The sequence below is a fragment of the Prionailurus viverrinus genome, chromosome C1 (genome assembly GCF_022837055.1).
Source record: "Prionailurus viverrinus isolate Anna chromosome C1, UM_Priviv_1.0, whole genome shotgun sequence".
Lineage (NCBI taxonomy): Eukaryota > Metazoa > Chordata > Mammalia > Carnivora > Felidae > Prionailurus > Prionailurus viverrinus.
The window spans coordinates 83,044,564-83,059,348 of record NC_062568.1 but is presented as its reverse complement, the minus strand read 5'-3'; the positions used below and the strand labels follow the sequence as shown (position 1 = coordinate 83,059,348).

Here is a 14,785-nt window from a genome sequence, read left to right as displayed (position 1 = left end):
TCATGCAGATGATCTCTTCTCCCCAACTGCCCATTGCATTAATAATCACTGCTCTGGGATAAGTAGTTTAGAGGTATCTATTTTCATTGGCCTCATATTCTCAGCCATATTATAAATTCCTTTAGGGAAATAACTTAATCCTATGTGCTTCTTATCCTTCCTCAGTAGTTACTAATAAAGCTGAAACTAAAAATACTTTAAAAATACTTTTAGCTATAAAAAATGTAATATTCTTTTTACAGCATATTTATTTAGTTTTGAGAGAGAGAGAGCACAAGTGGGGCAGGGACAGAGAAAGGGAGAGAGAGAGAATCCCAAATGGGCTCCACACTGTCAGTGCGGAGCTGATGCGGGGCTTGAACCCATGTACCATATCATGACCTGAGCTAAATTTGGACACTTAACTAACTGAGCCACCCAGGCGCCCCCCAAAATTTCATATTATTTTTAAATTGTTTAATATTTACACTATTAAAAATAAGACCTGTGAAAAGGTGCTCAATATCACTCATCATCAGGGAAATGCAAATTAAAACCACAGTGAGATATCACCTCTTACCTGTCAGAATGGCTTGAATAAAAAACATAAGAAATAACAAGTGTTGGCAAGGATGTGGAGAAAAAGGACCCTTCACGCACTGCTAGTGGGAATGCTAACTGTTGCAGCCACTGTGGAAAACGGTGCAAGGGTTCCTCAAAAAATTTAAACTAGAATTACTGTATGATCCAGTAATTCCACTATTGAATATTTGCCCAAACAAAACAAAAACACTAGTTTGAAAAGATGTGTGCATCCCTATGTTTATTGCAGCGTTGCGTACAATAGCCAAGATATGGAAGCAACTCATGTGTCCATCCATAGATAAATGGATAAAGATAAAGATGATGTTTTATATATACATATATATATATAGTCCATTTTTAATATTTTTCTTCATTTTTAAAAAAATTCAAGTATAAATAACATATGGAGTTCATTAGTTTCAGGTGTACAATATAGTGATTCAACAATTCTATATTTTAGTCAGTGCTCATCACTATAAATGTGCTCTTAATCCACCTCACCTATTTCAGTCATCCCCCCACCATCTCCCTCTGGTAACCATCAGTTTTTTTCTCTTTAGTTAAGAGTTTGGTTTTTTGGGTCTCTTCTATTTTCCTTTGTTCATTTGTTTCTTAAATTCCACAACTGATGAAATTGTATGGTATTTGTCTTTCTCTGACTGACTTATTTTACTCAGCATTGTATTGTCTAGAGCCACCCACATTGTTGTAAAGGACAAGATTTCATTCTTTTTTAGGATGATGAATCATCCTAAGCGATTCAGTGAATCGCTTTTTTGTTGAGTACTTTTGCGTGCCCATGAAAGAAACTTTTCCTGTTAATCTATCTCATATCAATCAACCCGCAGGCCCTCAACCAAAAGGATGTAAACTAATAGAGGAAAAGTTTTCCTCCCAACAGAACCTTAGCTGGAAAAGTCCAGAGTAAAATTTTAAGCTAAACATTTAGAACCAAAGAAATAATGACCACTTTTGAGATCAAAGATGGGCAGTGAGATAGGATAGAACACAATTTTGATCATGGCCCTCAAACACCACTGACATCCACAGGGCAACAGGGACCCTGATGTTGACTGGGCCACCACAATTTAAAGCAAAAAGACCAGGACCACCTGGATGGCTCAGTCGTTTGAGCGCCTGACTCTTGGATTTGGCTCAAGTCATGATCTTGCAGTTTGTGGGTTTGAGCTCCACAACAGGCTCTGCACTGATAGCATGCAGCCTGCTTGGGCTTTTCTCTGCCCCTCCCCTGCTCCTTCTCTCTCTCTCACTCTCTCAAAATAAACAAAATAATTTAAAAAATAATAAAGCAAGAAGGCTAAATAAAACAAAACAAAGACAAAATAAAACAAACTAGCTACCTCATCTTTTACTCAGAAGTCTTTTTAAAATTTAGTTGACATTGCTTGAAGCATTAATAATGCACCTCCTTTCTGAATCATCTGTCTAATGAAAAATAGGTAGAAGGGCTTAAGAGTATGTAATTTTCCATTGTCACAAGGTAAAATATAAAATTTAAAATCAACAACAATAGAAGGGTGTTATGACATAAAGACACTTCCCTGGAATACAACTTTAAAGTCTTGAAAACAATCAACCAGTCTCCTAGTAGAGTATGGTAATCATAGCAGATGAACAGGACAGCAGGGCAGAATCTTTTTTAAATTCCTAAAGGATAAAAATGCACAGCCTTGCTGAACGAATATCCAGGGGGCAAGGACACTCTAAAGTTCAAATCCAATCTAATTCTCTGCTCTCTTTTATATTAGGGCCAAAAATGAATATTAACCATTTTTATTAACTATGACCCTCATTTTTTAAATACTAAACCCTGCTAGTGCAAAATGCTTCCAAATGTGGTGATATTTACTTTTCAATTTATGCATACAAGTTATGCAGATAAAGTTATACAGGCTTAATAAATTATGTAAGCCTCTATGATTTTTGCATTGAGTTGTGAATTTATATTCTTAACCACTGAAATTAAGAACTTTGCAATGTTACGGGGTGCCTGGGTGGCTCAGTAGGTTAAGCGTCTGACTCTTGGTTTCAGCTCAGATAGTGATCTCTTGGGTTTGTGAGTTCGAGCCCCACATTGGGCTCTGTGCTGACGGCACGGAACCTGTTTGGGACTCTCTCTCTCTACCTGTCTCTCTACCCCTTATGCACTCACACTGTCTCTGTCTCTATCAAAATAAATAAATAAACTTAAAAAAAAAAAAGAACTTTGCAGTGTTATCTAATGCCTGTGGTACTAGCACAGGCAGTGTTAAAATAAACTTGAAACAGAGGCACTGTTACCAATATGAAGGACCAGTGGCATGAAAACTGAAGAAAGAAGAAGACAGAGTTTCCATGAGAGCCAAATGTCTTGCTCAGAATTCTTATCTGATTTGGTTTCATTTTCCTGCATTTTTTTCCTGACTTTCAGGTTTGGCTTCCCTTCATATCTATTTTGAGATTCTAATAATCAGAATATATTTTTAAAATATTTCTAATCATTTTCAGGATGTTCTCCCTAAGTCTAGTGTTTCTTAGGCTGCTGTTTGTTCACATGCTTTTAATTTAAGTAATCTTCTTGCCACTATGGTGGGCTGTTGGTCTATTCACTTGTCTGGCTTCTGCTTGTGTTTTTGTACTAAATACCCCCACATATGTTTGGTTTGCCTCTAGGTCCAGGGCCTCCCATTATTGTGGTGAGTTTTTCTGATTATCTGTTTCTCTTCACCTTCTCCAACGCCACTTCGGCCCTACTTCTTAGCTGATAACCAAATCAGGCCAGTGCCTTCCTCTCTTCTTGACCAGTGGAAGACTTCAAGAAAGACTGAGTCAAAGAGAACTACACAGTTCCTAAATAATGCAAAGTGAAATTAGCTTCTTAACAGGAAAAAATATATTAAAAAATTATAATCTTAGCAGTAACTAAAAATTACAGTACTTTGCCTAAGTAAGATATGGCTCTGGGATATTGATACCAAGTCTGACTGGCCATTTATGACATATAAGGTAGGAAATGCCATGGCTTATGGCTATTCTTGTCTGTATCTCTATCTTTTACATCCTATCACAGACTTAGTACCTACCTATCTACAAAATAAACCATCACTGGCGATAAGGCAGCCTGATTTTTACAATTCATAGGGCTACCATCTTTGATTAATTCTGTTAAAGGAAAGTCAAGAATAGAGGCACACTTAGAAATATTTTTGGACCAGGGTGCCTGGGTGGCTCAGTCAGTTAAGCGTCTGACTTCGGCTCAGGTCATGATCTTGTGGTCCGTGGGTTCGAGCCCCACGTTGGGCTCTGTGCTGACAGCTCAGAGCCTGGATCCTGCTTCAGATTCTGTGTCTCCCTCTTCTCTGACCCTCCCCTGTTCGTGCTCTCTGTCTCAAAAATAAATAAATGTTAAAAAAATTTTTTTTAAAAAGAAATATTTTTGGACCTGATTTCTTCTAAAATTTTAAGTTATTCAAGACAAAACAATGAAAATAATGCACTTACCTCTGTGGATTTTGTTTAACTTCTCATTATGGCTATTTTCAACTGCATGAGATTTTTAAAGTAGATTAATAACACTTTACTTGGGAGAATTATTTCTGCTTTGTGAAATGACAGCATTTAGATATTTTCAATATTCTGAAATAGAAAATTTTTATGATTATTTGACTCATTTCACATATGATAATTTATTATCAGAAATGGGGCTATAATCATAAGAAACAGCATTAATATGCTTGAATACTGTGGGTTGGCCAGAATTTTTTTAGAAATTTAAAATTACATATTTATGTATTATGGATTTACTAATGGCCCAGATTAAAGGAGAATAACATGGGTTAATAATCACAGTGGGAAAGTTTGGCTAGACGAGAAAGAGATATCCATCCCAAAGAGCACACTGTAAGTTGAGAAATGTTTATTAGGTCTCTAAGATATAATCACAATACTTTAGGGTTTTTTTCATTGTCATATCTACTAGGTATATGGTTTTCTTTCTTTTTCATAGGCGCAAAGACTTGACCCAGTGTGTATCTTTACGGGGATTCTTCTAAGACCTGTGACATTTTAGGTCGACTTATTTAAGAAAATAGCCCACTGAATTTCACATTAGGAACAAACCGCCTAGTGTTCAGACAATGCCTGACTTGACATGGCAATGTGTGCAGGGAGGGTGCTGGTGACACACGTGGGAGAGGCATGCTCCTGCCGACACTACAGTTTCATTCAATTCAAGTGTTTCTGTAAAAAAAAAAAAAAAAAGTGTATTCTAGGAGAGAAAAATGCTCCCTCTACCCCCTACATTGAACAACTGATCTATAAAATAAACTGACAACACACAGATTAATAAGAAATAATAATTAATATTTATTAATTGTTAATATTATATTCATGAGAGCATGGCAGGAAAAAAAGTGAAAACCAAAAAAAAAAATTGGTGACATTTGAGAGCTTATATATCATTTTAAGAGGGGAAGAGGAGGAAAATGTAGGCCACATAGAGGAGAATAAATTATTTTTAGGAAGGATGTAAAGCACTTAGAAGAATAGATGGGAGACCTGAGAGTTTGTGACAAAGTCATCTGGGTGTGGTGTTGACTTGTAGGCTCCTCTCTGGAAAAAGAGTCAATCTTCCCTGGTTGATGAAATTCCTGGGGGAGGATTGATGATAGTTGAGTTCCCCTGGAGGACCTGTCTTTAGGCAGATGGGGGAGTTCAGAGGAATCTAGTCCCTGCCCCTGCTGTTCATCAGGTGCCTTCAGCTCAAGGTATTCTTTATGCCAAAGAGGCAAATTTTAGTGTGGCATAGTCTGCCAGCCTTTAGCATGAATAAGAAAGTACATGGAATTACATGTTACAAAGATTTTCCTGACATCTGTGTTGGCCAATCATTAATGTCTTATTTATTTATTCATGGGCGGGGCTGGGAGGAGCTTTAAAAAGCTGGGCTAATTTTTATTTTGTAGGATGGTTAAAGCATGGTCCTATTTCAAAGAGGATCCACTATTAACTTCCTAATAGGCTTTTACGTCCTGAGATCTAATTTCGTGAGCAGATAGCACTCCATAGACATCTCAGAGAGCACCTCACTCAGGGGGAATGATTTATGCTTCAACGGGGAGTGAACTGTTTGCCACGCTCTTTTCCTTTCCAGCACTTGTAAAAGAACATTCCAACTGTGCTGCAAGTATTTTAGGCAGTTTTGAATGAGAGCAATACCATCGTTTTCTCTGATACATATGTTTAAACTTGCACTGTAATCTACATCAACTCTTTATAAAGACAGGCCACTTTACTTGGAGTTTATTGGGGTAACAACTTCCTAAATACATTTCACTACCCCAGGCTAGTAGACTGACAAAATGAAGAAGCAGACTCTGTGTGATATTTTAAAGGGGGGGAGATGGCAAATGCATTGCAAGAAGAAACATACTCTTAAAGATTATTGCCATGGTGTCTACCAGAGTGAGAAGTAGGTGGCATAATATTCTGAGATATAAATTCTCTGAGGCAGAACATAGAATTTTACTACCTAAATGTAATAAGATGTATTGTGCTATCAGCAAGGCCACGGAGCTCTGTGTGATTAAAATAAAAAAGGATCCAAGTATCTGCCTTTAACTACCATTTAATGATAATGATTTTTGTCTTTAGCATTTATATTGGAAGTCAAGAAGAGGCAAGCTGCAGGCTGTCTAATAATAATATGAATAATAATAGCTAGCAATTGCCCTTCTCTTCCTCCTCAGTTCTTAGTCTCTGTTTATCCTCAAAGAAAGTCCTCTTCCCTCATGTCAGTTTATACGGTAATCAAAATATTAGTTTAAAAACTGCATTGTAACCCACATGCCCAAGAAGGGAGTTGTAGCATTAGATTTACGTTAGGGAATAGTCAGAAAAAGGGTGTTACATGTTATTTCATTGCAATCCTTTAAGGTACATATTGCCACCCATTTACTTTTGCTTTTACAGGCCTTATCAGCTTCTAATACATATAGTGTCATAACCAGTGGTGACCTGGAATTGGCTGTGACCAGGCAATGAAAACCAGTCATTAAATATTCAGGAATTTTGTGGATGCCAAGAAATGGACCACAGGGAATATTCACACCGTCAAATCAACAAAAGCTAAAAACAGGGGTCCTTTCCTCTTGTTACCTCGCTGCTCTCTCAGGGAGAAAAAAAATTCCCCATATCCTTCTGAATTCTTAGCTGAGACCCCTATAATAAAAGATCAGCAAGAGAAAAAAAAACCCACATTTATTAGCATGTATACCTTACGTACACATGGGAGACACGTGCAGGGGAAAAGAACTCCTCGCAATGACTTAGAATTCAGGCTTAAATCCTATCTTAATAGGGAAAGAGGAGGAGGATAAGAGGAGAGGCCACAGAGGAGAGAATAAGTGATTTTCAGGAAAGATGAAAGAGCCCTTAGGAGAATAGATAAAAGATAGAATAGATTGTGACAAAGCCCAACTGGATGTGGTGTTGACTTCTAGTCCCCTTTCCTGTGACAAGAGTCAATCTTTTCTGGTTGATGAAACTCCCAGGGAGGGGATTGATGACAGCTGAATTCCTTTTGGGGATCTGTCTTCAGGCAGATAAGGGAGTTCAGGGACAACCTCTCCCTGTATTAGCAGTTTTTTTTTTTTTTTTTTTTAAGCCTGCAACTCAAGATAATCAATACACCACAGCGACATGTTTCGGGGGGACATATTCTGCCCCCCTTCATCTCTGACAGCATGTTTACCACGTCACCACTGCCAGCTCACTGGATTTCAAGCATAGATCCAGGCACAGACCGCACTACACAAAACATACATGCTTATGCCTTTCCTACAACTTTATGCAGTCTTTAGATTCCTAAAGAATTAAGGACAGTCTAGTTCAGAGTTCCCTAAGGCACAAGTCTGAAACAGCACATGAAGTCACTCCCCACCTTGATTCTTTGTTTCAATTCCTTTCTGCGTATTTCAAAAGTATTTGCCTTCCTCATGTAATGGAAACTTCTTGAAAGTTAAAGTTCTCTTAGGCATTTTGTGTTTTGTCATTATGCCTAACGGGGATATTTACTTACTAGAAGAATAAAATTGAGCTATAATATGGTAGATGTAATTGGTAGAAAACAGGTCAAGATACAGTGTTTGCTTTGATTATTACCAAGTTTATTTATCTACTTAAAATGTCATCATGAGTGTAGTCATGTTATATACACTCTTATTTAGTTTACAGATGGTAGCTGTATTTAAAAACTGATTTCGTAATCATTTTAATCTTTAGCCTCAAAAAATAGTAGCTATGTTTTAGTGTAGAAACTACTTACTATATGCTTACAGGTATACAAGTAGAATGTTCAAATAGTCTTGAAATTTTCAAAATAAAGAAGAAAAAGGAACATCTTAGATGCTAAAATAGAGAAAAAAAAATGGAATAGTACATGGGCAGTCTCAAGTACCCTCCAAGAAACTAATAATGTTTATGTCCCTTTCCAATTTCAGGGGAGCCTATGGTCATGAGATAGGGAAACGTCCTTGGATTACAGGAGATGAGACTATTTTAGGCCTTATGAATGACATTGTAGGTAAGTACAAAATGGATTTTTCCCAAAAGAATCATAAAGGCCTTGCCATTTAGATATAAACCTAGATTATAAAGTAAAAATCTTATTGAAGAACATCCTGATTTTCTATTTTAACCCAATAACGTAAAGAGTGAGGATACCTTTGAGACCTGGTGGCTATAGAGAACATAACTGGGTTATTTAGTACAGAAGTAAAATAGTTTATTATTTTTTCTTGTGTATTTTAACAGTAACATTTACTCTCCAATAAAAAACACATGCATTGTATTTATTTGTAATTAAATAAATCTCATAAAAATCAACTTAAATTTTCTAATACTTCATTATACATGATAAAGTAAACACTAACCTTTACATGCTAAAATCCTAAAATGCCAAGCAGGGTTTGGCTTGTTTCAGTTTGATCCATGGTGATAAATTTCAAGTTAAGCTGAGAATTATTAGAAATAATACGGTTGATGCTGTTCTTTGGTTTATGTGTTTCCTAAAATGAGTTGTATGTACTCTAGGTAATATTCAAGGAAAGTTTTAGATGGTGAATATGTTAACATTTTGAAAAAAGTTATTTAATTGCGGGGGTGGGGGGTGCCTGGGTGGGTCAGTCAGCTGAGCATCTGACTTTAGCTCAGGTCATCTCCTGATTCACAAGTTTGAGCCCCTCATCAGGCTCTGTGCTGACAGCTCAGAGCCTGGAGCCTGCTTCAGATTCTGTGTCTCCCTCTCTCTCTGCCCTTGCCCTGTTCATGCTCTGTCTCTTTCTCTCTCAAAAATAAATAAAATTTTAAAAAAATTAAAAAAAATATTTAATTGGGTTAAATATTCAGCATTGCTTGAAATCTTGTATGATATTTACGGCATTGAACAAAAAATTAATGATATTTAAACAATTGGAGTGCTATTATTTGGAACTATTTGGAGGAAACCTCAAACTTCCAAAATGCCTTTTCAAACCTCACTCCTCTACAGACAAGTATAAAAATATCTTTATTGCCTCATTCCAATTGTATCTTGGTCAGTGATCAGAAAACCAAAGCAATGTGAGCTGGGACAAAGTAGAATTAGAGTGAAGAAAGTAAGACTTACACCTGAAAGAATTATGGCAATCGGCACACCATGTAAACCTGAGGAATAGTTTGTCTGTTCAAAAAATAATTATTGAGCCTCTGCTGTGTGTCTGTCAGGATTTGTGATAGGCACTGAGGACAAATGGTGAGTAAGTAAAAGAGTGAGTAAGAATACTCAACACCCTTATCCCATGAGGTGTCCTCATGGGACTCCCATTAAAGGAAGATACCAAAAAAAAAAAAAAAGTAAAATTAATATATATATATATACATAATCTATACATAGCACAAAGAAATTCAAAACAAAACAAAACAAACATTGGGACTAGTGCTTCAAAACAGAGGTAATTTCCAGTTAAAGATAGAGGACTGAACATGCATTTAAGTGTTCTTTTTACTGAATTCTCACTAAACAACTTGTAATGAAATTTAAAAAAAAATAAAAATAAAAAAGTGTAAACCCTGAAGAACAAATAGAATAGCAAAGGAGATTATAGCAACATTTTGGGAGTTGGATAGCAGGTGGACAAATGGTAACTGCTTTTGCAAAATAAAATTAAATTAACCAAATCTTAATCTCTCAGTGACAAAAAATGGAAAGCCACCTGCTTTACACTGCAGAGCCTTCAAAAGTTTGGGAATTACAATAAGCATCTCTAAAAGTGTGAGTAAAATAGGATGAAAACAGAGAGATGTGTTGTAAGTCTGTTTAAAATTCAGTTAGAGTGCCAGCTCCCTTTGCCCACTCCATGCTGTCAGGTGAGTCCTCCCCCCACCCCCCCCACCCCCCCCGCCCCGCCCCGCCCCCCGGGGACTGCTGGGTGAGTCTCTGGCGAAGGGAAAAGCAGGTTCCAAAGGGAGGATATGTATACTATATTACTCTGCTCAGGCTGCCATAACAAAATACCATAGACTGGGTGGTTTAAACAACAGACATTTTCTCACAGTTTAAGACAGAGGTCAGAAGTCCAAGATCCAAGCATTGGTTTCTGGTTGGACTCTCTTCCTGGCTTGTGTGTGGCTGCCTTTTGTGTCCTCCTCAGTTGGCCCTTCCTCTGTGCACACTCATTGAGAAAGAGATCTTTGGTGTCTCTCTTCTTGTAGAGACATCAGTCCTGTTGGATTAAGACCTCACCTTTATGACTTCATTTAAACTTTATTACCTCCTTTAGGCCCTGTCTCCAAATACAGTCACACTGGAGGTTAAGGCCTGAACATAGGAATTTCAGCAGGACACAGTTTAGTCTATAACAAATTCCTTGGTGAAAACAAAAGAGTTAAATAAATGTTTACCTGCCTCTGTTCTAACTTAGCATCCAGTATCTATGCAGGAAACTACTAAAGTCTTCTCTGTGATATTTAGACAACCTAAAGATTCTGACATGAGTTTTCCCAATACAGTGGCTCAATAGGGTCACCTTACAGCAAACCCCATCACATGCACAGTGGAAAAGACACTCATGTGTGATGTAGCCCAAATTACCAGACTTCTAAGGAAAATCTATTTTTAGTTTTGTGTTAAATAGTGTTACATATTCATAAAGTTGAAAACAAATAGAAGGGTTGCAAGCAAAAGCAAGTGCTATTTCCTGCTAGCCATTGTTGAGTAATCATTATACCATATACATTTCTGTTTTATGTGGTTATATTATAGGATCAGAATATTGACTTCTCATTTAAAATAACAGATTTAAGTACAAACTGAAAGGGATCCCTTCTATTCCTAACACATAGAAATGATAGGAAAAACATTAGATTTACAGACTTATAACAGCACTAAAAAAAAAAAATCAATAGAAATCTCTATAGACCAGAAATACCTCCACTGCTCAACAATGTAGCAGTTGGAAGCCTGGAAACACAGTTTGGAGGCAGCACAAGGAGACAGGCTGAGTGTGCAGGGCTTGAATCCAGACCTTTGCAAGGAGCCCTGGGGTGAATCTGCATAGCTCTCAATGCCTGAGGCTGGGACCCATGGGCAGAATATTGGTCAGCCAGGGCAGGTATGAAAACCTAACATCTCCTACCAGACCAATCAGGTCCTTGAGAACACAGAGCACTTGATCAGGTGTCAGCATTATCCAGAGGAGTGTATATTCTGATGGAGGAAAGTCCTTGATTATATTTAAGGATGTGTTAAATCGTTGTTCAATAATGCTTCCATATGGGTTCATTTTTTTTAGAAGCTAATTATATTCATTCAAATGTCTAACATAGAAATAAAAAAAAACCTGAAGAAATCCTGGATTAATTTGACCTGAGCATATATGTTTTCTTTAGCTGTGGATTGTTTTTTTCTTTACGAGGTTTGCTTTCAGAACATAAACTGCATTCTAATCCTGTTGTTTTGTGCTTAATATTTATCATCCTCTATAGACAAGTTAGGATATTTATATACAGGCCAGGCAAGTGGGAAGGTAATATTATTTTGTGAGATTTATTTATGAAGCCAATAAACCCTGCAAGTAGATTTCCTTTGACCATTTAAAAGTTTATAGCTCTGTTGAAACTTATTAAATATGCAAGTATTTTGTTGCCCAGCAAATGCATCACAGCAATCACTGAAATTTTAAACGAGCCACCTCTCATTATAATTACTAAGGAAAAAGGGAAAAAAAAAGCCCACTAACTAGTCAGATTTATTTAGACAAGTAAAAGGATTGAATGTATTAAAAAATTAAATATATATATTTATCAACTCTACTTTTATGGATTTTTCTGTGTCTTTGAAATACCATACAAAGTTATCACACATATGGGACAAACTTCTTTGTTTTTTGTGGTTTTGTCCTTAATGTTGTATTAACTGAATTACAGACAGTTGATCCTAATATGATATGGGTTGTAAAAGATAACAATTACTTCTTGAAATGAGCACAGTCACGTTTGTAGACATGGAGCTCAAGAAACATTATGTATTTTGTTTATAGATATATGATTGTTAGTATATATCATAAGTAACTATTATATATAGTAAGTATATATAATAAATGATTTACATAAGGTAGATAGTCTTATTGAAGTCTCAAGCCTCATATGACAAATACGTTGTAAAATTTCTTTTGAAATGTCAGTGAATGAAGGTGATCTTTAGTTTAATTGTGATTTTATTACATGTCTGTTTTGTTCTCTACAATTTGTGTTTTATCAGGAGAAATATTTCTACTATTTCTTATTGACCAAAGGAATATGAATTGACTGTGTCTACAAATGTGTATTATAAATGATATTTTTAAAACTTGGTACTTTTTTAAAAAAAGTTTTAGTCACTATTATCCTTCAATTTTCTTTACTTTTTCAGTTGTGTATATTAGAGAAATGGTTCTTAAGACAAGTTGAAAAATGAATAAGTTCACACTGTTTGTTTTATTAGGAATAGATCGTTTTAGAAAATGTTTTTACATATATTTGTATTTATCTTGTTTGTTGCAAATCCCACCCAGGTTCCCTTTTTGCCTGGATTCCTAGGAAATTCTGAGAAAATTTGACTGAATTGGAAGTAACAAAAACATTTAACAGTTTTTGTTTGTTTCTCATCTGCATATATTGTATTCTAATGCTATTTTTTATAATGCTCCCTCACTTTGTAACCAAAGAAACCTCAAATCCTGGTTGGAAGTAGATGTTGTATAAATCATGAAATAATTAAAATAATTATATGGTAAGCACAGTAAGAGCAGCGGAAGTCAAATTTATTTTTGCTAGTTGCCCAGCTACCTAAATGTGTCATGAGCAAACAGACAAGTTGTATAGTTGGGGCAATGATAGAATCTTCCAGGTTCTTAAAACCACAGCCTTTATTTCACCATAAAATTTCCCTAAAAGAAGTAGCAGGAGGGTAATAAAAATTATTACGTGTACAAATTGATAGAGTAGTTGGAGAGGAGGAGGAGACAATTAGCACCTATATTTTTTCATAGACATAGGAAAGAATTCCAATTTCAGATGAGCAGAAAAACTATTAATAAAACATTTTATATGGAGCCAACAATTTTGCAAAACATGGAGTAAATTCCCCTTATAATTAATGTCATATTATCTAGATGCTAGAAATAGAATTGCTGAAGAATATTATTAGTATTATTATTAAGCCTACTCTTCCCTGGGTGCATAAAAATCACAAAGGGCTAGATACATGCATTTCAGCTTATAAAAATGTTGTAATGTGGACATAAATTTGCTTTATGAAACTCATGGTTGACCCTCTGAGAAGCAATAATCCCTGGAAGCTGTCTCCAGTTACAAATCCTCAACCATGCACTAGCTACCTACAGAGGCGGCAGGAATTTACTACTTGAAACACAGAATGGAAAGTTCTGAGAGTTAGCCTAACTACAAACCTTATAAATAAGCAAATCCACAATAACATTTGCATCTGCTTAATAAATTATACAGAACATGGATGGCAGGTAGGAGATCCATCATGAATCCTCTTATTAAACACTAACCAGCTGGGGGCCCTATCATCTTCTCTTGGCAAAATATTTGAAATTAAACTAAAATTAGAAACATGCAGGGAAATGTTGGTAATGAACATCAGCCTCCTATATTTGACTTACAGGGAGTTGATAATGTATGTAGACAATGCTTCCCAATGTAATCTTGAAACTTTCTTTTTTTCTAAGAGAGGGTGATCTTCTAAAGTAAAGATTTTCAAATCTTGATAAGCTTTCAGGAAGTTTAAAAATGTTTTTACCCTGCAATGCGGATAGTTCTTAATGTGTCAACATTAATTCAAAAAAAGCTCTTAAGAAAAAGAAAAAGAACAAGGAAAACCATCTTGAAAGAATTTCAGTTTGTTTAATTTTTAAAATTTTCTTATGGCATGATGATGATACTGAAATATCTTAGAAGAACAACTGTTGGTTTCAGAAATGCAATTTTAATCAAAAGAGGTCAAATAGGTAAATTTTCCTTTAAAAACATGCTAAAAAAGTCTGATTTGTGGTCCTTTGATGTTAAGAACCCTTGATTCTTCAGTGTTTTTAGGTTATATTTGAAATAAACATTTCCATTAATGTTCTGAAACTTTAATATTTGCACCATCCTCACATATACCTGCATACATATGCACACACATTAAATAGACTGTCTCCTTCACAAAGTTCACTAGCAGGTGAGGAGATCTTTTTTGTGGAGTACTTGGTTGAATTTGGAGTGTTCTAAGATGAGATAATTTTTGTGCATCCTGACAGATAAATTATTCAAGACAGTGAGGGATTATTTACAAAGAATTGATCCAACCATTAGTATGCCATTGAAAGTGGGGGCTAGGGTGGGCTGGAAGCAGGGTCAAGTGTATGTCTACATTAATTGTGCGTAGCACAAACGGTTCATTACGTTCTTTACAAAAAAAAAATTAGGTTATCCACAATGAACACTGTATTGTTTAGAGGACTAAAATTTTCAAGAAATCTACAGTCATTTTAATCAGAGTGTAATTGTTAAGCAAAAATAGGATGTCTAAACTTCATCAGAAAGTCTCCCTCCCTTCCTGCCTCTTCTATTTCTTTGTTTTCATTTTGTGGTAACTAACTTATTGAATTCTTTTTTCTTCTCATTACATTCTTTCAGA

At 35.8% G+C, this 14,785-nt stretch overlaps 1 protein-coding gene across 1 annotated transcript in view; it reads left to right on the top strand.

Annotated features, from left to right (window-relative positions):
- Positions 1 to 14,785, top strand: part of KYNU (kynureninase) — a 111,709-nt gene that overhangs the window by 22,538 nt on the left and 74,386 nt on the right. Inside the window, exon 4 of the mRNA XM_047868803.1 lies at positions 8,064 to 8,146. Coding sequence (XP_047724759.1) covers positions 8,064 to 8,146 — 83 coding nt within the window. The remainder of the gene's footprint in view (positions 1 to 8,063; positions 8,147 to 14,785) is intronic.